Source organism: Panthera leo, chromosome B2 (assembly GCF_018350215.1).
Source record: "Panthera leo isolate Ple1 chromosome B2, P.leo_Ple1_pat1.1, whole genome shotgun sequence".
Lineage (NCBI taxonomy): Eukaryota > Metazoa > Chordata > Mammalia > Carnivora > Felidae > Panthera > Panthera leo.
In genome coordinates, this window is record NC_056683.1 from 142053778 (window position 1) to 142079181 (window position 25404).

The window sequence follows — 25404 nt, forward strand, 5'->3', positions numbered from 1 at the left end:
TTCTCCTTGACTGCAGGGTGGGGTTACGCCTTCCCTGACCGTCCTCATAAAGTGGCGAGGATCAAGTCGAATATCATATGTGAGCGCCTGCGGGTCGGTGCCCATGGGGGCCCTGCACCTGCCGTGTCTGTGTCCAGTAGGTGCTGTGTTAGCTCCCAGTACACGGGAGGGATGATGGATGCGGGGTCTGAAAGGGCCTCTGCTCAGGCCGCGGCCCTGCCTCCACCCCCGGGCAGGCTGGAGTCCGCCCTCAGCTGGCCTTGCTCTTTCTCGTACCGAGCAGGCGGTCAGTGACTTCGTCCTAAGGCTGGTGTGACTAATCTTTCTGGTTTGCGAGGACTGAGGAGTTCCCAGGATGGGGGACTTTCCCTTTGAAACTGGGGAAGGTGTCAGGCCAACTAGGAAGACTCGGGCACCTTGTATAGTGCCAGGCCGCCTGCGAGGCTGCTTGCCTGCACTGCTGTGGCACTGCCCGCCACACTGTGCACCTTGACAGTGGCCCTTTGTGCCTCGCCGCAGTGTCTCCCCTCTCCTGTCGGTGGCCCTACTTCAGTTTACGCTGTGTCGCCTTGGGGACTTCTCTCTTCTGTTCTGTCTGTGCAGGTCCCACCCTAGCTCTCCCAGGAGCATTGCCCTGACTTAAAAAAAGATGGGATTTTTTATGTTGTAGAGATATCAACCACCCTTTACGCTGCCTTTGTTTTGATGTGAAGAGAAAACGCTGTCTGCCTCGGGTAGCAAGTGGTCCGCACCGGGCGGGTGACAGGCTGCTGTGCTTTCATCAAGTGATCGCACAAGCACATCGTAATCGGTGCTCGAACCACAGCTTGAACTCAGACCCCCTCCCCTCCCTCCCAGATCGTCAGGTGGACTCACTACAGCTTTTTTAAACCTGAAGATATGTACAGCCTGAGGTATAACCGTGTTGTTAACGTAAACGTCCCCTGAAAGTCCAGATTTGTAAGAAGTGGTCACCTGTGCTACATGAATACCTTCACGAGTGCGATCCTCTCCATTCCTGATCACACCCAGGACTTAGCTGCCCCTCTTTCCATACGTCCTCCTGTGACCTGACTTTGAGGAACAAAAGGTGGATTTGGGTTTGCTGAGACCAGGGAAGGCATGCACACCACCTTCTTCTGACTTCTTCCCTGGCCCTGAGGTCAGCACCCCTGCCTTCAGATTGTCCTCGTATCTTTTGAAGGCTTCTTACAAACACCCAGATCTGTTTTCCTACCCTGACCTCAGACATTCCTAGCTCGGGGAGCCTCTGATCAGTGGTAGGGGTGACTGCCCTGTTCAAAGCCACAGCCGTCACAGGTGCCACCCAGAGACTGGGCTGTCAGACACGGAGAGAACTTCTGAGGGGGTGTGCCAGGCGGCGTGGCTGTGCCAAGGTCACTGCCTGCCTGGCCACCGAGTAAACATCCCCATCCGGAGTGAGGGCTCCACCACCCCCAGTGAATAGAGGGGAGCCGGTTCCTAATTGTACAAGACAGAAGATGGGGCTCTTGGCCGACAGATGAGCACACACACCTGTGTGATCACACTAGCCATTGTTCCCACAGCCTTTGTCTTAGGTGTGGGCCTGACCTCCTAACAGAGACTACAGGGGCTCTGCGTAGGAAGGACCAGACATTGGGGCGAGGGGGCATGCAGTCCACTCTGTATATTGTGCAGCAGCTGTGGGAGTGAGCAGGGAGGAGAGTGAGGGTGGGGGGTCTGATTTGTTGTGTCTTGGCTTACACCACCCCCCACCCCACCCTATTGTATTTGTGTGAACGTCAGGTTTGCATTGTGTAGTTACCTTTTTTATGCGGGTGACACTGTTCTGAATCATCCAAAGTAGAAAGATTCTAATGATTATAAACCATATATTTGTTTGTTTCCAAAAATACCCATTTGGTTCTTTTCTTTCTAAGAATTGTTTTTGGCTGATGTCTGAATTTTTCTGGGCTCTGGCAAGTTCCCTGGAGGTGGTTCATTGTGCTCCTGTGTCGTTGTCGTGTGTTACTTCATGGGTCAATTGCTGGGGGAGCCGACCTTGCTTGCTTTAAAAACACAGCTCTTCCTTGTGTCTTTGCAGAAGTGTGCAGAAATTATTGTGGCTCACCTCGGCTACTTGAATTACACTCAGTATACCGTGACTGTGGGATTCGAACACCTGACGCTAGCCATCAAGGAAATGAACTTTACAGTAAGTATGCCAGCTGCCCTCAGTGTCTCCGTGGCTTGTTTAGTTCCCAGCCTTCTGCCAAATGATTGAAATAAATGTCAGCTTTGAAATCCTGTTATTTGGGACAAGGGCAGACACGCACAGTTTTTAAAAACTATAGAGAAACCATAATTTCTTAAATATACGGAACCAAGAATAGCTTAAAGTAACAACATGAAGTTAGAAAGCCTTTGTGGTGTTTTGAGATTCAGAACAGAGAGAATAGAGAGTAGCCTTCCAGTTGGAAGGTCAGGAAGAGGTTGTCAGGTGTACCCTCCTGGTAGCCGAACACATGGGACCCCCTTCACCTTGCTTGTGGTCTGCCCTCGGGTTCCGCTGGGACCTGTGGTGAGGCTCGGGCACTGCTCTCACAGGGCCCACCCGGTGTGCAGCTTGCAGGGTTAGACTTCCCGGTCTTGTGCCCTGCTGGAATCAACCTCTTTGTTCCTTCCGTTCGTTTGTTCCACGGTATAACCAGCACAGTGACCAGGAGTATGGCTTTGAGCTGGTTTAGATCCTGGCACCATGAGCAGGTTCTGTTTCCTCTGTTTCTTATCTGTAAACTAGCTGCCTCACAAAGCCTGTGGATCAAATGAAGGTGGTAATGGGTTCCTTTTGAAAAGCAGCCTTTTATTGAGCCAGACCTCACATCCCCTAGAAGCAGCCTGGGGGCAGCCACTCCCCATTCCTCCCTCCCCCGTCCCTGAGGGACTGAGAAGTCACTCACCTTCTTTCTGTCTCTGTGGATTAGCCTGTCGGGGACATTTCATGTGACTGGATTCTTACCATGTGTGGTCTTTTGTGACTGACTTCTCTCCTGAAGCATAGTATTTTCAAGAGTTCATCTGTGCTCTTGAGGATGTCAAGCACTTCATCCTCTCTCTGCTGCGTGACGGTTCACTGTGTGGGTGGACTGCATCTTGTGTGTCTGCTCATTGCTTGATGGGCATTTGGGATATTTCCATTTGGGGCTTTTATGAATAATGCTGCTGTGAACGTTCATGTGAGGGCTTTTATGTGGACTGACGGGCACCCTCTCCTGAGAGGTTTGACGTGTAGGCCCTCTTCTGCGGTCTTGACATGCACGGCCTCACCCGCCCCACCTCTGTACTGGTGCCTGTGGTCCCCATTTTCCCGGGGGGCCTCTGGAGGTCAGCCAGGCTCGGAATCATTCATAGTGCCTGTTCATCGTAGGCACTCAACAGATGGCACCTGTTAGCGTTCATATTACTTATTTTTTCACTTTCTGTCTCCAGACTACCTCGAAGTGACTTTTATTCTGTACTTATGTGATAGCTTTGCAGATATTTAAAAATGTTGTCTCGGTCCCTCTGGGGTTCTTCCTTGACATGGCCCTCGGGTGGCTTCTGTGCCCCTCGGGCTCCTGGGTTTCCTTTCTGTGGCTGCCCGTGTCAGCCTGGCCGAGGGGACGGCTGCTTGTCAGGCAGAAGGAGTAGGTGGCCCTCCAGGTGCTGCTGGAACCAGACAGCTGGCTCCTCTGGCAGCCTCCTCACCTGTCGGCTTGTGTGCTGCCTGCTGGTAAGGACTCCTTGGACTTTTTCCACCGTAACTGCTGTTGAGTCTGGCCTTTTTCATTCTCTGCTTCTTTGGTTGGTTTGTAACAATTCTTAGACTCTGCTCAGAGCTTAACACTTTGCTCTTGAATTTCTTTTCAGCAGCTTTGACTTCTTGGTCTAGCCTCTCCTGATCTTTTGAGTTTGAATCTGGATTCTGTTCTTTGTCGTATGAAGATTTCCTAGAGCTTTGTCCTCAGAAAGTCTGGCCAGCATTCTGCCTGTGTCCTCAAGTTCACAGGGTCTGAGACAGATGCCCCAAGCTCAGCCTTGCTGATCCTGTCCTGTGCTAATCATCTGTGCTTTAGACTTTGCTATTTCAGAATTACCTGGAATCAAGAATGCAGAAAACAAAGAGCACCATGTTTCTCAGATAGGGGACCTCTCCTTTTCATCTTTATAGGAGCATCACCCCCTGAAGGCCTTTACCAAAGTTCTCAGCAGCTCTCCCCCAGGCTTAGTTCACCCTGACCCTGTTACATGGGTTTGGACTCTTCTTTTGTTTGTTTTTGATTGAGGTTCTCTCCTTTCATCTTTTGTATCTATTTTATTTTCTCTGGGACTTCTTCCCAAATAATTTGATACATATCTCAGATAAACTTGGTACATGTCATTCCACTGTTGCTAAAGAAGGCAGGTGATGTGATCTCACTGGGGGAGTCAATGAGGAAGTTGCCGTCAGAACAGCTCACCTTGAATGCCAATAGGCAGAGCTTTGTTTTGGGTGGCGCTCTTCAGGAAGTCCAGAATGCTAATACATAAGACCCTTGGGATTTGTGAGGGATGTCACCTAAAAGTTTTCTACATTTTTGTACATTTCTGTATTCCCAGTACCCAACAGTGTGCCTGGAAACAGTTAAGCTTGAAATAAATATATCTGGGTTGAATTGAAGGATAACACCATAGCACTTCACAAATTAAGAAATTCAGATGGCCAGCGGACTTCGGTTTTTATCCTTGCTTATAAACCCAAGGGTCAGAGAATTCAGAAAGAAATGTCTTTTTTTAAAATTTTTTGAATGTTTGTTTATTTTTGAGAGAGAGAGAGAGAGAGAGAGAGCATGGGAGGGGCAGAGAGAGAGGGAGACACAGAACTTGAAGCAGGCTACAGGCTCTGAGCTGTTATCACAGAGCCTGACATGGGGCTCAAACTCACAAACTGAAATCATGACCTGAGCCGAAGTCGGATGCCTAACCAACTGAGCCACCCATGTGCCCCTAGAAATGTCTTATTTTAACCTGGAAAGTGGTGAAAATACCCACAAGAAAAATAACATCTAAGGTCAGTGAGATGCAAGGACATACATTCTCTCGTACAGTTTAATGGTGTAAATTGATTTCAGTGTTGGGGGCAGCTAGGTGGTGTAGCAAAGCCTTTATGTGCATGTTCTTTTTTAACCATAGTAATTCTACTTCTGTGAATTTATTCTAAGGAAATAATTAGAAATGTACACAAAGATTTCTGTTTTTCGTAGCAGGAAGTTGTGGGTAATCTGTATTTCAGTAGAGTTCTGGTTAAATAAATAGATTAGTTTTTCTGTAGCTGTTAAAATAATGAACTAGTCACAAAATATATTAAATACCACAAACTGCTATTGATTTAAAAAAGGAAAAGAAAAAGTGTATGAATTAAAAGTATTGATTAATATTTTTTATTATAGAAAACTCTAGAAAGCTATCTTTGGGTGGTGGGTTTACTGTTTGATTTCTTCTTTTCTTTTTAAAAAAATTTTTTTTTTAACGTTTATTTATTTTTAAGACAGAGAGAGACAGAGCGTGAACAGGGGAGGGGCAGAGAGAGAGGGAGACACAGAATCTGAAACAGGCTCCAGGCTCTGAGCTGTCAGCACAGAGCCTGACGCGGGGCTCGAACTCACAGACCGTGAGATCATGACCTGAGCCGAAGTCAGACGCTTAACCGACTGAGCCACCCAGGCGTCCCTCTTCTTTTCTTTTTTTAAAATATGTTTATTTATCTCTGAGAGAGAGAGAAAGGTGGGGAGGGTGGGGCAGAGAGAGAGGGAGACACAGAATTCAAAGCAGGCTCCAGGTTCCAAGCCATCAGCACAGAGCCCGATGTGGGGCTCAAATTCCTGAACCTTGAGATCATGACCTGAGCTAAAGTTGGATGCTTTACCAGCTGAGCCACCCAGGTGCCCCTGTGTGTGTGTGTGTGTGTGTGTGTGTGTGTGTGTGTGTGTGTGTGTTAATAATGAGCTTTTTATTACCTTTATAATCAGATGTGAAAATTGTTTTTTTTAAAAGGCTCCTGAGACAACTGATATTTAAAAGAGGAAGTCCAAGATACCTATCTCTGGCAATTCACTCTAAGAAGCTTAGTTATTGAAGAGCTACCTCAGTAAATCACAATTTACTGTTATGTCTAAACCTCATACAGAGATGCATTGAGAAATCAGAGAACCTTACCCAAAGTACTTCTGTATCTTTATAAAACTGCTGTTGAAAAATATCCATTATGTTGTGAACACTGATCTAAACCTCCATATAGGATTCCTTTTGACCATTTGTTATAAACTCCTTTTACTAGAGACTGAAAGGTATATAGCTTGTCACATTTCACTTTTGCTATTAGCTGCTGGAAATTTCAGAAATACCAGTTTTATGCTGAATTGTGACAATTACTAATATGCTGATATAGGTTTCTGGTATGATTATTTGCCCTCTTTCTTTACAGTTTTGCCATTTAAAAAACTTTAAAACTTGTTCCTGTCTAATCTGTCTTTTTATTATAAGCTGACTTCATTTCCTTCTCAGAAGTAAACGAAGTGTAACAAATGAAATACATTTAAAAAGTATGTCAGTGATGCTATGATACATGCACCAAATGGCTAACATAACAAAGTCAAAAAGATGCCAAAGCTGGCCAGGCCGCCTAGCAGCCAGATCTCCTGTGCTCCACTAGTGGAAGTGTAAACTGATACACCAGAAATGCACAAACATCAACCAGAAGACATGCATTTCATTGTTCATGTCTTAGCAACATGGTTCTTAATAGCTCCAAACTGTACCCATTAATAAAAGGAATGCTCATAGTGGCACGTCCTTTCCTGTAATGGAGTATGTATGGCTATGAGGAGGAGTGGTTACAGCTACGTGCAGCCTTAGGGATGACTTTCACAAGCATAATGATGAACACAATAGCACACAGTGTGTGATTCCATTTATATAAGTTATATGAACAGGCAAATGAATCTGTGCCGTTAAATCAGGATTAGTGTTACTCGGGTAGGTTAGTGACTTGAAGGGGCATATGGGAAGGGACTTCTGGGGTGCTGTGATGCTGTTTCTTGATCGGAATGCTGTCCACACTGGTGTGTTCCATTTGTGACAGTTCATTGAGTTGTACACTTAGGGTATGCATACAGGTTTTCATAGGTATGTTACCTTTCAGTAAAAACTTAACAAGATATGTGATTAAAATCAGAACTCAGCAGGTTGGTGCCTGTTTAACCGCCTTCTTTAGACTGTCCTTGCTTCTTTGACAGAATTTGATGTATTATTCTATTCCTGTTGTTTGGTGTTTTCTAGGAAATCTTTGGCATTTGGAGACTTGAGTTCTGTGTTCTCCCTGTGTGGGGTGGTGGCTGTGGCTCTTCCTCAAGAGCTGCAGGACCATGTGGGCATCTTCCCCTGGGCTTCCCCAGTTCTTTCTCATTGATAGAAGTCGTGTTCAGGGTGAAAATTACCCTGGTTGCTACTCCAGCCTACTGGGAGAGAGAATCGTCACGAGGGCAGGCCCCAAGTATTCACATGCTATGTTTTTGGCAGAAGACGTCTGTCCTTAAGCAGACACCTAGATGGTTGATGCCCTTTTCCTGTCTTGCCTGCTGTGTGGGTTTTATCTTCCATCTGGTGTGGTTGTTGAGGCTATGTACCCTTACTTTGAGAAGCTTGATTTCGCTCCTTTCGTTTTCATTCCCATACTCTGTGAACATCTGGTTCATTGATTTCCACTTACATTCATATCTGCTTGAAGTAGAGTGGCAGTCCTTCCATCTCTGCTTCTTCTATCAGCTGTTCTTCTGAGTACCTCTTGCCCACATCCCATTACCATGTTCAAGTCAAGACCACCCTGCAGGCCTTAAGGTATGTGGGAGATAGCGCTTATCTCTGTTGTTTTTTAAAAAGGTTTGTTCTATTGGCCATGCTCTGCATATGCAGTGGAGTGTAGACTTTAGACATGGTGGAGATTGCTTTTACTCACTTGCCTGTCATTTTCTCCTGAGCTTTGTGAACACCTCCACCCACATCACATCAGCTCCCTGTCTTCAGGGCCAAGCTGGGCATTTTCCCCTCTAATTAAATACCTTCTGGTTGATTCTTGAGCGACACTGCAGCCAGCTGTTCTCATTTCCTTCTTTTTCTTCCTAAGCCACAGCCTTTCACTGGGAGATGAGATGAAAACAACAGCTAATGTTCCCAAGTCCTTCAGTTTTCCATCCAGTGGACACCCTCCAGTTTTCATGTGAATTGAGAGGTCTGGCAGCAGGCAGCACTTTGATAAGCACTGACTGGATTCTTGGATCACTCTTGATATGTTGTTCTAATAGGACATTACAAAAGTTCTTCCCCTCCAGATATTTCTGTGTATAATCTTTTATATTGGTTTTCAAGTGTTGGAAACCTGGGCTGTGAACCAGTTCCATTAGGTTTCTGGGAATACCACCTACCTGAGCAGCCTGTACCCCAATGTGCCCCCACCCCTGTGTGTTCCTGTGGCTTTCCTAGTCAAAGGGCTTGAAGGTTATCATAGAGTATATGTTCTCTGCCAGAACATTAGCTCATGGAGGCATTTTTCTGATTTTGTTTGTTAGTGTTTCCTGTCTGTACCATATTTGACATCGTATTTGCTTGCATATAGTCAGAATAGGTGCTCAACAAATGTTGAATGGATGAATGGAGAAACTGGACCAAAACTCTCTAGATTCTGATTAGGGAGAAGTGGCCTAGGGCATAAAATGGATACTTGTTCCAAAGTCAGTTTGTGGTATTGCAGGGTGAGCCCAATCTCTGAAAGGACAAAGGCGGCTTTGTGAAGGCCAAAGGACCTTAACACACATGCCAGTGAATGGATTGATGGCTCTGAAGATTTCACAGTAAATGTCTAGAGCCTGAGTGTTTTCTGTTTATTTTCTTTTATTTATTTCCTTTTTAATTTCAAATATACATATTCACACTTAAAAGAAAACACAAAGACAAAACTCCCTAATTCCATAGAATGAGGTCCATGCAGTGGCTGTGGTCCTAATCATGGCACTGGCACAGGCACTGGCCAACTGATTGACAGAATCCCAGTGGGCCTGGCATCACTGGATCCATTGTTTGAGGTGGAGGGGCCAGGGCCATGTTCTCTGAACTTCCTGCATTCTTCTTGGCTCACTTGAAGGAAAAGAAAGACTTTTCGAGCCCTTGGCACAAGTGAATGCCAGACTGAGCCGTGAGGCTGGTCGGTCTCCGAGGAACTCAGCTGCTGCTAGTGAAGGCATCCTCCCAGAGATAAATGCTACGTGAACATGGTTTCCCTGGATCGGGAAGGACAGGGAAAGGTACAGCAGGAGCAAAGGAAGACTGGATTGAGTGCAGTACAGTTTTGAGTATCCACCGTGCATCAGCTGTCAGCCCAGTGCTCGGGGCACAACTGTGAAGCCATAATTTAGTGCCGTCTTTGTTCTACCTCACCTTCCTCCTCTTCCTCCTTCCTCTGAACTCTTAGCTTAGAACTAAAGTGCATGTTTTATGTTTAGTTCTATTTATTGGATAATGCATTGTTTTCTAGTGTTAATTTTGAAAGTGAGTGAGTTTTATACTGTTTTGACAATCTTTAAAACAGAATTTCCCTCCTTCAGTGGGGGTCCATAGTTACTTCCTTTCTGAAGAGTTACAGTCTCCTGAAGGTGAAAAACTTACTTTCTTCACTGTTAACTTTAAATGTATTTTGTGACTTTTTGCCTAACGTTAACACTTTTTCTTTCTCTTCTTGATTATGTCTTAAATCTTTTTTCAGCTAAGATACGTATTGTATTTTTTCTATTTGAATATTCTGTTCACATTGATACCCCCATCAGTGCTCATAATTGCTACTTTCTCATTAACATTGGTTGTTAATTGTTGGTTTTTGTTTGATGGCTTTACTGAAGCATAATTGACATACAAGGTAGTGCACATATTTAAAATATAAGATTTGATCTCTTTAAAAAAAATTTTTTTTAACGTTTTTATTTATTTTTGAGACAAAGAGAGACAGAGCATGAACGGGGGAGGGGCAGAGAGAGAGGGAGACTCAGAATCGGAAGCAGGCTCCAGGCTCTGAGCCATCAGCCCAGAGCCTGACGCGGGGCTCGAACTCATGGACTGCGAGATTGTGACTTGAGCTGAAGTTGGACGCCTAACCGACCTAGCCACCCAGGCGCCCCAGATTGGATCCCTTTTAACATACATACATACCTGGGAAAAAGTCACCAAAATCAAGATAATATGCATACCCCCTCACTTCCTAAAAGTTCCCTCATGTCTCTTCCTCCTCTTACCTTCTGTCCCCTGGCCACCACTGATCTGTTTTCCTTACAGATTCATTTGTATTTTTTTAGAATTTTATATAAACACAATCTTACTTTTCATCCAGCATAATTATTTTGAGATTAATTGATGATGTTGGGTGTATCAGTTCATTCCTTTTTGTTGCTGGGTAATATTCTGGTATGTGGACACAGCAGAATTTCTTCATCCATTCACCCACTAATGGACACTTAGATTGTCTCCAGTTTAGGACTCTTATAAATAAAGCTGCTGTGAACATCGGTGTATAAATCTCTGTATGGACGTGTGCTTTCATTTCTCTTGGATGAATTCCTAGGATCAGAGTGGCTGGGTCATATGGTAGGGGTATGTTTGTTTAAGAAACTGACAGACTTTTTCCAAAGTGGTTATATTGTTTTACATTCTGCCAGCTGTGTATGAGAATGCTCCAGTTGCGTCATATCCTCATCAATACTTGGTATGGTTGTGTTTTTAATTTTGGCCATTCTAATAGGTGTATAGTGGTATTGCATTGTGATTTTAATCTGCAGCACTTTGAGAATGTCTTCTAGCTTACGTTTTTCTGGCAAGAAATATGCTGTCCGTATCTTTGACCCCTGTGCTGGTGCTCCTCTCCTCCCCCTCTACCCCCGCTTTTAAAATGTTTCTCTTTTACTGATTTAAACAATTTGATTTTGGTGTTCCTTGGTGTACTTTTCTTCATGTTTTTCTTACTTAGGGTTCATTGAGTTCTTGGATTTGTGATTTCATAGTTTTCATTAAATTTGGAAAAGTTTTGCTCATTACTTCTTCACATATTTTGTTTTGTCCTCTTGTTTACCACCCCCCCTGAGAAATTCAAATATACATCTTTTAGGCCATTTGAAGTCGTCTCATACTTACTGGTGTTCTGTTTATTTTTTGCTCCAGTTCATTTAAAATCACTTCTCGTCATGTCTCCACATTCTCTCATCTCTGCAATGTCTATTCTGCTCTTGTTCCATTTCCAGGTTTCTCCCTCACATGTTCAGACTTTCCTCCAGCTTCTCACTGTCTTTATCTGCTAATTCTATATCATCTGTGATACCTGGGGCAATTTTGATTGATTAGTTTTTTCCTCGTTATGGTTCCATTTTTCTTGTTTTTTCACATGTTTAGTATTTTTCTTTTTCCTTTCTTTTTTTGAGTACAGTTGACACAGTGTTACATGTGTGGTATTTTTTATTTAATGCCAGACATTATTGATGTTAGATTTTGTATTCTTATAAATAATCCTTGAGCTTTGTTCTGGGATATTGTCAAGTTACTTGGAAATGGATTGATTTTTTTTTTTTTTTAGGTCTTTTAAACTTCACGAAATAGGGCCAAAGCAGCATGAAATCTAAGGGTACTTTTTTTCTCACCACTGGGGTGAGAGCATTTGTGCCCCTTTGTGTGTTTTTTTCTGTGAGAGCAGGCACTATTACTGGCCCTCTGTGAGTGCCAGTGATCCATTTCAGAGATTTTTTTCTCCCAGCCGAAGGTGGTTTACTCACACTCATGCCCTGATCAGTGTTCAGGTGGAGATGTGACAAGGACAGTCTTTAGCAGGTATCCAGGTCTCTCTCTTACAGCTCTCCTCTCTGTACTCTGTCCTTTGAATCGCAGCCGGTGGATTGTCTCCCTGGACTCCCAGCAGGTGTGTTCGTGATGCTCTGCTTGGGCTCCCTCCCTGCCATGGCTTGGGGCAGCTGTAGGGTGTACCGCTCTTATCAGCCAGAGATTATTGTCCTTCATTATATCTGTCCAGGGTTTTAGGTTGTGTGTGTGTTTACTTACCTGTGTGTGTATGTGTGTATTTTAAATGTTTCAGGTAAGTAAGGTAAATCTCGTGTCTGTAACTCTGTTCTGAAGTAGATTTTTTTTTAATTGCTCAGATGATTTGAATTCCATGCATTAATACACTAGGGCTCATTGGCCCAGTGCGGTGCCCTGGGGTCTGGTGATAAATCTGGCTGGTGAATGAGGTTGGAAGGGCTGCCTTCTGCCTGCCATTGGCATGTGCTGCCTGCATCCTCAGCTGTGTGAGGTGTACACTTGATAGGGGTGAATCTACTCAGCAGGAGAGCTGACACCTGTAATTCCATTGTGCTTTTGGTTTCAGATTCATATTTGTATGTTTCACTTAATCTTTTTTTTTAGAACATCCTACCTACTCACATTTTCACATCTTTTAAGAATCTGTTTCTTTTAATGGAAAGCGTAGCTTTTTCTAATAAAGGGATTGACAGTGTTAATTTTCAATATCAGGTTTAAAAGCAAAATGCTCTTGTGATTACAGAATGATTTGTCTGCCAGATTTATCATTAGTGCAAACCATTTAAAACTATTTTCAATGTTTGATAATTAAGATTTTCTTAAGTCTGTGCTCTTTAACATAAAAATGTACTGTTAAAATTTTAGAACATATGAGAAAGTATAAGGAAAGAGAACATTTAAAATTAAAGCCTCATATCAAGACAGAACTATTATTAATAATCTGGTGTACTTCCTTTTAGATGCATATATCTTTTCAAATTATTTTCCTACTTTGCATTTTAGTGGAAGACTTATGACCCTGCATTTTCCCAATTGGAAATTTGGTTCCGATTCGTCTTTGTGGTGCTTACCTTCATTGTCACTGTAAGTCCTGTTTGTCCGACAGACCATGTCAGGATCCTAACAAGGGCAGAGTTACTTTATGAATGATGATTACTGACGTATGACCCAAACAGGAGATTTATCTGAACTCTGAGACGCTCCATCCAGTGGGCCAACCTGATATTACCAAATATCCTGTATGTCTGCTGGGATGCTGCAGGGCAAAAAGAACGATGGAAGAACTTCCATGTAATAGTGATTACAGATCGCTGACATTTAAGTAAATGCTCATCAGAATGCAAAGACCATGTCATTTAACCTGTATGCCATTTAACCTAACTTGTTTGAATCATCTTCTTTGCATGTAGGCAGATACAGCAGGGACATTCTTTGGTTTTTACATGTGGGAAATCGTATGAGACCTTTCAGTCTTTGGGTGTTTTCAGGAGGCAGGCCTCAGATGAGTGGGTTTGGAAGTGCAAGCTTCTGTCTCATTTGCGGTCTGAGTTCAGCGTCCACAAGCACCCTGTGACTTTGGGGAAAATGCTTACCCTTAAAGCACAAGCGTTCCCCACAAAGCCCCCATCAGTGCTGATGAGAATTTAAAACTGGAGGAGGAGGGGGTGTGCCTTGGTACTTAGTGCCATCCAAAGGATGGTGTTCTGCCCATCAGCTGCTTGCCACTTGCTGATGCAGAGGGTGTGACATTCAAGAGATCTGTTGAGTGTTTGCGGTGGTGGCCACTCCAGTTGCCACCCAAGGATCACTTGGTGCTTTACAGTCTGACGGTACACAGCAGGACATAGGCTCGTGGGGGGTAGGCACGTGAGAAAAGTGCCAGATGGTGGTGACATGGGACCTGGGTGTGGATGGAGGGTGGGACATGGCCTCTGCAGTATAGTAGAATATGCAGAGAGCTGGGGATTGTATTGCGTTCCCAGCCATGCTCTGGGCTCCCCAAGTGAACTACTAAAGGAAAGTGGAGAAGTGCCATTTATATTTGGTCAGCAGAAATCTTTGCTGTTTCTTGAAGCATCTCTAATGTCTGAGTTGCTGCTGCCACACTCTGGGGCCCAAAGAGCTGGCACCCAGGGCACTATGTTCATAAACCAGAGACATGAGCCTCAGCCTAACAGACCAGGAGAAATGGCCCATTGGCCCAGGAAGTCCAGATTGCTCAGAAAATCATTGGCATATGTAGATTACAGAAAAACAAAACAAAAAACTCCAGGTCTTTTTATACAGATTGTGTAATGTGTTAAAGTACTTGAAAGAAACTTCTACGGCTCAATCAGTACACCTTCTTCAGGGACGTGTTTGAAAACATACACATCTAGTGACCATAGTTATTAGCCTCATTCTCTTGGTTTTTGTTCGGGGACCCCCCAGTGCCCTCCTTACAAGCTATAGTCATCCTCAGATGTTGCATGGCTGGGAGCGTGTGGCCTGTCCCCAGGGAGGTCCTCTGTGTGGCTCTGTGGGGCCGGCCTTATAGAAGTAGCCTGTCCGGGAAGGGGAGGGTGGGTGCTCTTCCCTTTTGCAGAGGGGTTATGGCCGGTATATGTTCTCTGTCCCCACCTGCCACTACGAGAACAGCTTGTGGCCATCTTACCCATGGCCCCTTGGCAGACATTTACCATCTCCTCTCAGTTGACACTGATGGTCTCAGCAGGCAGTGCAACAAGGGGTCAACTTCGAGGTTTGGCTGACCATCAATTTGGGATGGCTTACCACGATATTAAGCAAGGTATACGCAAAAACAGTAACTCAAGTGCCTGATTTGGTCTGCAGTGCCTGTTTGCCCATTCCCTCCGGAAGTTTTCCATGAGAGACTGGGGGATGGAGCAGAAGTGGATGTCCATTCTTTTGCCTCTGCTGCTGCTTTACAATGGTAGGTGCCCGTTTTTATTTTGGAGCTTTCAGCTTTAAGGCTTAAAGCTGGAAGGTGTCCTAGAGAGAGTCTGGCCCCAGAGTCTCTAGAAGAGCGTGGGAGCCTCTGAAGGAACAGGTAGCAGCATCCCCCAGAGTGCATGAGCGCTGTTGCACGGGGATGTGGCAGATGCCTGGCTGCTTTCACAAATAAGTGATCGCTTTGGTAGTTAAAACCTGGAAGGGCTACAGACACAGCCGTCTTGGAACTTGGCTGAAGGCGGCAAACACTGCCGTCTGTTCCTCTTCCCCTGCTTCAGAAAGCATTTGCTTCCAGAGCCGCAGCACTGGGATTCCCAGGCCTGTGGGGAGGAGCGGATGGCGGGAGCAGACGGCACTCTGTAATGATCACTGGAGCAATCTGTTCAATGGCTTTCAGGTTTTTTGAAAAACAAAACAGCCTTTAGTTTACTACCTCCCTTTGGCTCTGCCTGAGGAGAAGGTGATTGTGAGTTCTGCCCTCACAGAGGGGACCCGAAGCCCTGTGCGGGGTGGGGTGAGCCTGCCTTCATCAGGCCTTTCTGCCTGTTGCATTCCAGATCCGTTCTTCCCCCTCTCCTTTCTGGTGAACAGCTGGTTTCCAGGCATGCTGGACGATCTCTTTCAGTCTGTGTTCCTGTGTGCCTTGCTGCTCTTCTGGCTGTGCGTGTACCATGGGATACGGGTTCAGGTGAGCACCAGCCCTCAGTGCTGCCAGTCCAGACTTTGGCAATAGTCCTTGAGGTAAACTTCTCCTTGAGAATCTGTCTTCAGCCTCAGTCAGCAGAAGCTTGCATGCTATGTGGAAATGCTTTTATCTATGATCTAGTATGGTCTGCTAGACGCTAATGGTTTGGTCGAATTACTAACTTATTTCTTACTTTTTTTGATTTTTAGGGAGAAAGGAAGTGTTTGACTTTCTATTTACCTAAATTCTTCATTGTTGGACTATTGTGGTTGGCTTCTGTTACACTAGGAATATGGCAGACGTGAGTAATTTTGTTATGTGTGAAACTTCAGGCATGAGAAGCATTTGACAAAGGTGGAAAGGTCCACAGTCTCACTATATTTTGTGAACTCATCTGGAAAGGAATCTGTCACCAGGGTATCAAGACTGGATAGTGTGATTTGACCTGAGGATTCATTTTTGCTTGAATGTCACGTCAGGTAACACAGTCCTTATAGTCTAGTTTGGAAAATGAAAAAGTATGTGTCATTTTAGCTTGCCCCTTCAAAGTGGCAAAGACATTGTCTTTAGGAATGACGTTCAGGGGTCCTGGCTCATCCCTGCCCGCCAGAAGCTTTAGTTTCTCCTTGGGCTTACATCTGTAAACTCCCATCCCTGCACCAGCTCCCAAGGCTTGTTGATATTAGTAGTTTTGTCCTGTAAACTGGGACCACTGTAGAAGCCTGATGTGGGCACAGCCTGATGCATCCAAGTAGGATTTTCTATAGAAATGAGTTCCATTTCAGGGGTATGATTTTGGCACTTGGCACGTCTGACTTCATGGCCCATGACAGCACTCAGCCCACCTCGTCTCCCTTCCCCGTCCCTGCCTGCCACCTCAGCTACCTAGTTTCATTTTAAAATGAGTTGCGTGGTGGGGTGCCTAGGGGACTCTGTCGGTTAAGCGTCCGACTTCAGCTGAGGTCACGATCTTACATTTCATGAGTTTGAGCCCACATCAGGCTCTCTGCTCTCAGTGCAGAGCCAGCTTTGGATCCTCTGTCCCCATCTCTCTGCCCGCTTCCCTACTTGTGCACACTCTCACTCTCAAACATAAGTAAACACTTAAAAAAAATGAGTTGCATGGAAGTTGGTATTTACTTTTATAACTTTCTTTGTGTACTCAGCTATTCTCAGTGCCCATGAATGCCATTGAAAAGGTGCCTTAAAACAGTTTTTGGCCTTGCAAGAGAAATAGTATAGGGATTTCTTTGAAATGAAAAATACTGCAGCCTCATAGTACTAATGACTATGGGAAAACAATTAAGTTTAGTAGCACCAGATGCATTTTCATTGTGAAATTTAGGGTTTCTTATAAATTTAGGATTATTTTTAAAAATCTTTTACTGTTGGTTAGCAAGGAGTTTATGTTAATAAGTTTCTTAAAAAGCCAAGTGAAAGTATAAAATGGAAAGTACTAGTTATTAATCTATGATATTTTTTATAATATTGTATTTTCAGAGTTAATGAATTACACGATCCAATGTACCAATATCGAGTTGACACAGGAAATTTTCAGGTAAGAATTATTAATGATGCCTGGTGTTTTTTTTAAATGCCGTTTTTCAAAATTACTGAACTTCATAACTTAAATTGTGTTGGGGACATGAGCTCATTGGCTGGCACTTTGGGGGAGAATGCAGAAGGTTCATGGGTGCAAAATTTGGAAAAAGGTATTTGAATAGTATAAAAAATAAGCTTTTAAAAACACAGTTGTTGCTTCCATTGCTTGGTATATGGTTGAGGCACAGAAGAGGTGTCAGATTTAAGAGCATTGTAGAACAATTAAGAAGACATTTTTGTTTGTTTAATTCTCTAAAATAGAGGAAGGTTTCCAGCTAATGAATGATGTGGCCAGGCTGGCTCTGTAGGCGTGCAACCCGGGCAGTCACAGGGCCCAGCGCCCTGGGTGATGCTCTGCTCTTGCCAACCCAGAATTCTTTATACTTTCGAACAAGGGGTCCTATGTTTTTATTTTACACAGAGGTTCACAAATGGCAGTCAGCCCTGAGTGCGGCTTTCCCTTGAGTCTCCAGGTTTATCTGCATCCCTCATGTCTTGCAGGGCAGCCCCTGTCAGACGCAGCTGGCTGCTCAGCCCGGGTATGGATGTGCATAGGGCTGGGGGGGGGGGGGGGGGGGAGAGCACCGCAGAGGGAGCCCTGGGAGGAGTCTAGGAGGGATGTTTCCAGCAGGGCAATCCCAGAGGCACAGAGTTGGATTCTGAGCTTGGTGACAGCCAGCATTTCTCTGATGCTTTGCAGAGCTTCCTGTGAAGTGATAAAATCTGTGGCTCTTTATGGGAATGGCCTCTGAGAAAGAGGGAGGTTTAGTGAATGATGGTATCTTGAAAGATGTATAATGTGTGTTGAGACTACACTTGTCATAGCAAACAGAATAAGCCCTGATTCTTAATCGAATTTCAGCAAGGAAGTGCCAGTAGCCTTTCCATTCCATTATTTAGAAGTTTGAGGAGTTTTGAAGGTCAGTCAACGAATGCCTTTTGAGCAACGTGCCATGATTCTTGCTCTCAAAGAATGCATGACCTTGTGAGGGAGAAAAAGCTTAGAAATAAGTACAGACCAGTATTGACAAGTGTGCAGTGTCCTGACAGCTGTATCCTTACATACAGTGGGCCCAAGTTACAAGTTATTTGTGTTTTGTCCTTTTTCTTTGTCTTTTATTTAGCCTTATAATGCTTTAATAAGTTTTTTGTGGGGAGGGGCTGCACCTGGAGTGGAGAGTAGGGGAGGCATTCTGGGCCAGGGAAGGGAGGAATTGTTCCAGACTTGTGTGGGGCCACAGGGGGAGGAGGCCATGCAGGAGACCTGAGTCAGGGCAGACTCAATGGGGGCTGTGCTCGAGAAGGGCACCCACACCCTAGGAAGGCTTGAGGTCCTGTGTATGAGGGGCTGGGCTTCAGAGAAGCCTTTTCTCCCTGAGGGCAGGGCACTAAAGGAAGGGACAGGGAGGAGCAGCTTTGACACATTCTCATGAAGATTCTACAGACCCCAGTGATGGATCACATACTGGGCTGTAGGTTGAGCATAATTCCCCAGATTTAGATGAAATAATATAAATTCATGCTAATCTGTTATTGGAGCTTTTGTCTGGTCCAATCCCCTCATTTTTCATATGAGGAAACTGAGGGCGGTGAAAGGTCTTGCCTGAGGTCACTTGGGGTCAGTACCTGGGCCAGTGTGCCCAGCTCCCTGGATGGCCTTCGGGGTAAAACCTGTGTCCTGGGGGCAGCATCCCAGCCTGTTTCCCTCTGTAAAAGGGGGCAATGCTGCAGTCTTAAAGAGTTGTTGTGTGGGTTGAATTGACCAGGAATTCAAAGCACATGGCCAGCACTTAGAACGACTTGAGCAAGGCAGCTGTCACCTGTCCCCTTCTCAATCAGTGACCTACGTCTGTTACTAGAGAAAACACTGGAAACCAGAGACCTAGTTCTAGGAAGCTGAAAAAAGCTGAAGACCCAGCACTAGTGTATTGAGCACCTGCTACGTCCCAGGCCCTGTGCTAGGAGCTTTCCATGTGTCATGGAAGGAGCTTGGATTCTTGCTCATCTGATGAACGAGGGCTGGGGATGCCCACCCAGGTGAGCCACCCGTGCTCACAGATAGGGTGAGAGGCTGGGTCTGGATAAGGAAGTCACAGTGGTGGGAACACATCCTTGTTCTGTGTTACGGAGTGACCTTCAGGATTCTAGGCTCCTTTTAAAAATGTTTGGTTTTCCTGCTTGTGGTGGTATTGGAAAGAGGAGCAGCACTGAGCACCCTGTTCTTATTCGATTGCCCATCTTGTGTCGTTCTAGGGAATGAAAGTTTTCTTCATGGTGGTGGCAGCTATGTATATTTTATACCTTTTGTTCTTGATAGTGCGGGCCTGTTCCGAGCTACGTCACATGCCTTATGTAGGTAAGTGCCACATCACAAATTGCCCAGGGCAAGGTGAGCCAGGAGTTGACCTCACATGGTGGGAGGAGTGGCCAGAGTCCACCCAGCAGGAGGCCTGACCTGCATGGGGACCCATCGCATTCCCTCAGGCTAGAGACCAGTGCCTTTGGTCCCTGGGGAGGTCTGGTATCAGGGCTGACTGGGTAACTGTGAGCCTTTTGGACAGTGCCTTAGGCCAGCACTGAAGGGAGGCCTGTGGGGTAGAAGCCACCTGGGGCCCTGGGTGCCATTGTGGCTTTGGAGCTGCCTGGATCCTTCCAGAATCATACCTATATAGAGGAGGTGGCCATTGTGGTTTTCCTGGTCCTGAATCCGGGCAACTCACCTGATCTCATAGGATCCTTTCCTTCAATCTGTCACAACCAAATAATAATGGCCATGGTCTCTCTGGGAGGTGGGATAGCATTTCTTCTGGGCTTCAGGTACACACAGGCTTAAAGTCCAGATGGAGGAGAGGTTTTGTTCAGGAGGCTTTGTTTATTTTTGTTTTTATTTTTAAGGTCTCTGAGCTGAAAATGAAATTTACTTCCAATGTGGTTTAATGGGGTATTTATTTCTTTTTCAGATCTCAGGTTAAAATTTTTGACTGCATTGACTTTTGTAGTACTTGTCATTAGGTAAGAAGACTTTATTTTTTTGAAAGAAACAAAACCGTGAATTTTATTTTCCTACCATGAATATCTTTCTCCCCCTTTTACAAAGTTAACTTTAGGGCATTTCTAGCCAAACATATTCACTGGGTCAGAGAGCCTCTTGCCCAGGGCAGGCGCTGAGTGTGCACAGTGGTGGAGCGAGTACAGTTGTGTTGATTGTGCCCTGGGGAATGAAGAACGTTGACTTGAACCCAGCCGGTCCAGTGCTGGGGGAGCTCACTACTTGCTCTGATGTCACCATGTAGGTGGATCAGCCACAGAGCAACTCAGGTTAAAGAATTAGAACACCACGCATGTACTTGGCACCTGGCATCCTTTTGGTGCTCTAAGTAGAGGACTGAGTACCATAGGTGTCCTTGAACCCCATGTGGTGGCCCCGACAGGAAGGGATGCTGTACCTGGAGACTACGAAGGCCCAGGTGACCCAGTTGTCCGTGTGAATCAATGCCAGATCATTGTTCGGTCGTTTGTGGTTTGTCTCTTTCTGCTAAAATCAAAATCCAGAGGGAAAGAAATCTAGTTACCTGCTTTTCTCTCTTGGTTGTTTGGGTGGCAAATAAATGGCAGCCAGCCCTCTTCTTTGGCCCGAGCCACATGGGCTCTGAGAGGCCAGCTTTGCAAGGAGGCGCTGAGGTCCCCGGCTGCTTGAGCAGGCAGACTCCTGTGGGCACCTGCGTCCCTTCCCTTTCCCGGGTTGTGCACGTCACTCATCACACTGCGTGAACTCAGCGTGGGCTTCCAAGTGAGATCCTTCAGAATTTGCGTTTGCCTGAAAACAGCAGTGCCCGTATCACGCAGGCGGGCCCTCTTCATCTCTTGGTGCGTGTGTTGTCTCCCACCTCTCACATGCCTCCTCTCACACAACCCCTGTCTCACACACGCGCTCTCTCACACACCCTCACGTCCTTCAACACCTACCCATACTCCTCACACACCTCTCACACAGTCACACACACACTCTCACACACACTCTCACCCTCTCACACACACACCCTTGCCCCCGCCCCCCAATCCTTACCCTCCTGCTACCCAGTCCACAGGTCAGGAGTGGGATACTTGCAGTGCCCTCCGAGGAGACTTAGAAGTTGTTATGCCCTCATGGTCTTTCTTCATACAGGTTCAAGGGGATTCGTTTATTTGCCCAGCAGACCTGTACCGAGTGTCTGCTCCCTGGTCAGCGGGCAGACATGTTCCTCCCGATGGTGGTGGTTCTACTCCAGGGGAGGAAGACGGTGACAAGTAAATAGCAGTCCCGTCGTGAAAACAGATGTGATGATGGCAGGAGAGGCTGTGCTGCAGGTGGGGAGGGGAGAGAACGTCTCTCTGAGGAGGTGACGGAGGCCTGACGATGAGCCCTGGAAATACATGGGCGCTGGGGACAGCCAGTGGCTTGGGGAGGAGAAGGAGAGGAGATATCGCAAGAGGGGAGGCCGGGAGGGAAAGAGGCCACCGGAGACGGAGAGGTCAGGGCAGGGTCCGCGGGCCGCCATGAGGAGTCCCAGTTTGTTCTCGGTGATGGGAACCCTTTGGAAGGGTGGAAGCCCTGAGGTGAAGGCTTAGATTGTCAGCGATCAGTCAGGCTCCCTGTGGAGGACGGGCCGCGGGGAGGGGAGACGAGCGCAGGGGAGCGGGTTCGGAGGCTGCGGAGCTCCGTGTCAGGACCTTCGGTGGTGGCGCGCGCGGCCGAAGGCGGGTGTGGGGTGTGGGGTGTGCGCACAGGGGTGCGGCGCCGCCTCACTGTGAGAACCCCGCGCGGAGGAGGGGTGCGTGCTGCGGAGCCGTGGGCTCCCCTCCGGGCGCTGTCGTCTGCTGTGGGGACCCGTCTGGGAAGCGTCCTCGAAGGCGGCTCGAGAAGGGAAGGAGGACGCGGCGGGCGCTTCCGACCCCGAGGCGAGGCTGCAACGCGGCCTGTGTCGACGTTAGCCGCTTCTACCCCAGCCAAGGCAGGGTTGGTGTGCGCGTGCGCGTGCGCGTGCGCGTGTTCGGGTGCGTGTGGGCGCGTGCGTGCGCGCGCACTCGGGCCGTGCAGACCTTGTAGCGAATGGACGGTGTGAATTGGGTGAGTGGAAGGAGCTCTGGGAAGCTAGTGCCACTTCCTCGTGTGTTTTTACTTACTGTCCCTACCCCCTTTTTTCCAGCATCGTCATCCTTTATTTAAGGTTTGGAGCGCAAGTATTACAAGACAATTTTGTAGCTGAACTGTCAACTCACTACCAGAATTATATCCTTTCAATGGGAGGCGGTCGCCGGCCTTCAGGAACACGCTCAGCGTGGAGTGGTTGGCGTGTTAGGTCTGCAAACGTGAAGAAGAGGAGGGCCCCTGCGCTGTGGTGCCCTGTGTGCTGCGGCCCCGCCACCGCCCTCCCCTGCCCTCCCCTGCCCTCCCCTGCAGCGGCCCAGGCCCAGCAGGGCCAAGCTGTCCCAAGGGACTCCCGCTCCCCAGCTGCTCTCCCCGCCACCCTGCTCTCCTGTCCGCCTGCTGGGGATTCTTTAGGAACCCAGGCTCCATCCAGAGCCTCGCCTCAATCCCGGTGCCCGCTTCTGCCCGCAGAGCACTGAGGGAGACTGAGCCTGATGGGAGAGTCCTCTGTCCCCATCACTGGGGTGTGTCCAGCTGCAGTGTCCACAGGTGGTGGAGATTAGGGCGGTTTAAGCCTGTGTCCCCAGAAAGGGCTCAGAAGTCCCGGCTCCCAATGTGCCTGGGGCCAGTGGGGTGGGCTCCTGGGCTCCGAGCTAAACCCTTCGGCTGTCTGGCAGCTTTAGTGTTCTTGCCGCACCCTCCCCTCCCTTTCTGTGATGGCATCCATCAGGGGGCGCTTTGGAGTTTTCATCCCTTGTATCTCAGGTTCTTCCCCTGGGCCTTTGTACATCCTTAGAGTTCATGCAGGGTTTGTCAAACTTCAGTGACCGAATTTCACACTAAAGTTTTATCAGAGGAGTCCGTAATGCAGAGAAGGCGAAGAGAAACTGGTTCGAGAAACTGTTTCCCGTTCTTCCTTTCAGTCTTGGTTTACCCATATGCATGCGTGGCCTTCCTGCCCTTTGGTCCTGCCACCTCCAGAGGTTTCCATGGAAAGAAGACAGCACAGTGCACCTGTTGTTCACAGGTGACCTTGAAAGGTTATTGTAACGTCCAGCTGTGGGCTTGCCCTGTGGCTTCCTGCCGTCTGGGCTGTGCAGCACTGAGGTACTCACTGCTGGTTAGCAGTAGCAAGGACTGCGGGTGGTTGGACGGAGGCAGCCAGACTGAAAGCAAAGACGCCAACTGAATACGCAGTGTTCGGGGCTGCTTATTTCCCTTAACCGGTATCACCAGCTGAATTCTTATCTTTCTATGGCTTGTTGAACTTTTACCTCTACACTTTGGCTTTCGTGTATTCTCCATCGAAGAACGCCCTGTATGGTAAGCCTCCCCTGGGGCCAGGACGCTGGCCAGATAGCGTCACAGAAGTTCAGGACCCACCTCCTGGGTCCCCTGTTAGTGCTGGGCACTGGGACTCTTATTTATTCATTCATTCATTCATTCTGTAATTTATTTATTTTTTATAATTTAATCCAAGTTAGTTAGCACATGGTGCAACAATGATTTCAGGACTAGATTCCTTAAGCCCATTTGGCCTATCCCCCGCCAAACCCCTCCAGCAACCCTCTATTTGTTCTCTATGTTTAATAGTCTCATGTTTTATCCCCCTCCCTGTTTTATATTATTTATGCTTCCCTTCCCTTATGTTCATCTGTTTTGTATCTTAAAGTCCTCATATGAGTGAAACTGTATGATATTGGTCTTTATCTGACTGACTTATTTCGCTTAGCATAATACTCTCTAGTTCCATCCACATAGTTGCAAATGGCAAGATTTCATTCTTTTTGTTTGCTGAGTAATACTGCATTGTATATATAGACACCACATCTTCTTCATTCATCCATCGATGGACATTTGGGCTCTTTCCATACTTTGTTGCTGATAGTGTTGCTGTAAACATTGGGATGGGCACCATGACTGTTTGGCAGAGAGAGACACGAGGTCAGTTGCAGCGTGAGCTCTGAGGCGTTAGAACATGGTATGTGCTGTGTTATTATTACATAGTTAGTGGGTCTTAGCACATATGAAGTCAAGTCTGTTGGAGACCAGTGCCATGGCCATTCAAGGAAAGCCAAGGTGCCAGTTCCCCCCCGCCCCAAAGAAGAACTAAACTCTCACACAGGCAATGAGAAGGATGAGAACCTCCTGGAATGTGGGCAGGGAGATAGCCTTTCGGGACCACCACCTGACTTTCATGTTGTGTGAGCTCTCAAAGCGCCTTCATGAAAATGTCTTGTTTGAGCCTCACAGCATCTTTATGATGAAGATGCAGTTACTCCCATTTGAGGTGAAGAAACCAGACAGAGGCTTGCTTCCCAAGGGCGGGAGGGAGGACAGGCACCTCTGGTCTCCTGGGCATTTTCCGCCCCTGCTCCCTGTGCGGACTTGGGAGAAAGTAGCCGGGTTGCAGCTCCTGTCCGAGGGCTCCCCTGGTGCCTCTTTTCTCCCGGTGCTTCCACCAGTCGGTCTGCCCGGTGGCCTGCCCAGTGGCGATGCTGCCCCTGGCTTGTACATGAGAAAGCACGCTGGGGAGGCGAGATTTGTTCAGGTCACATAGATAATAAATGTTGGAAGCTGGGATTTGAATCCAGCCCTTTCTACTCCTGTCCTTTTTCTGTAGCATCCTGCCTCCCTAGGCTCATGCATGAAAATGCTCTTTGTTGGTTTTCAGAGTCCCAGCTGAAAGACAACCCTGCATTCTCCATGCTGAATGACTCCGACGATGATGTGATCTACGGGTAAGTCACTGCCTCTCTGAAAGCTGGGCTATAGTGAGCACTCGGCCTGGGTGTACGGAACAGGTGTTAACAATCCTAAAATGATTTTCAAGGCATTATGACCTTTCTTTTACCTGGGAGTGTCATGTGATTCCATGGTTTTCTGTTTTCACATTGTTCTGACTAGATGGAGTGGCATTCCTTTTTTTGAACACTTACCACGAGTGGTGACCACAGGAGGAACAGTTCGTTCTGACGTTGAGCCCTGGTGCTTGATGGGGGGGGGGGGGGGGGGAGGAGCAGGTGGGGGCAGTTGGCTATAGAAATGGGGAGCACAGAACTATGAATGTGTTCTTGCTAGAATGGCATGTCAGTGTGGAAGAGGAGAATAAATGAGGAGCTGTCAAAAGCCG

At 46.9% G+C, this 25404-nt stretch overlaps 1 protein-coding gene and 1 long non-coding RNA gene across 6 annotated transcripts in view; one reads left to right on the plus strand and one right to left on the minus strand.

The window, feature by feature from the left end:
* TMEM181 (transmembrane protein 181) overlaps positions 1-25404 on the plus strand; it is a 59003-nt gene that overhangs the window by 23804 nt on the left and 9795 nt on the right. For all 5 annotated transcript variants that reach the window (XM_042940195.1, XM_042940196.1, XM_042940194.1 and 2 more), the window contains 11 exons: positions 2087-2197; positions 12907-12987; positions 14737-14836; positions 15414-15544; positions 15751-15842; positions 17042-17099; positions 19397-19499; positions 20104-20155; positions 22330-22412; positions 23505-23594; positions 24946-25012. In XM_042940195.1, coding sequence (XP_042796129.1) covers positions 2087-2197; positions 12907-12987; positions 14737-14836; positions 15414-15544; positions 15751-15842; positions 17042-17099; positions 19397-19499; positions 20104-20155; positions 22330-22412; positions 23505-23594; positions 24946-25012 — 968 coding nt within the window. The remainder of the gene's footprint in view (positions 1-2086; positions 2198-12906; positions 12988-14736; positions 14837-15413; positions 15545-15750; positions 15843-17041; positions 17100-19396; positions 19500-20103; positions 20156-22329; positions 22413-23504; positions 23595-24945; positions 25013-25404) is intronic.
* On the minus strand, positions 20152-22051 carry LOC122220544. Its single transcript, XR_006202927.1, has 4 exons — positions 21930-22051; positions 21210-21484; positions 20590-20960; positions 20152-20354 (listed from the first exon to the last, which is right to left on the minus strand). It is a non-coding gene; the product is annotated as an uncharacterized LOC122220544 (long non-coding RNA).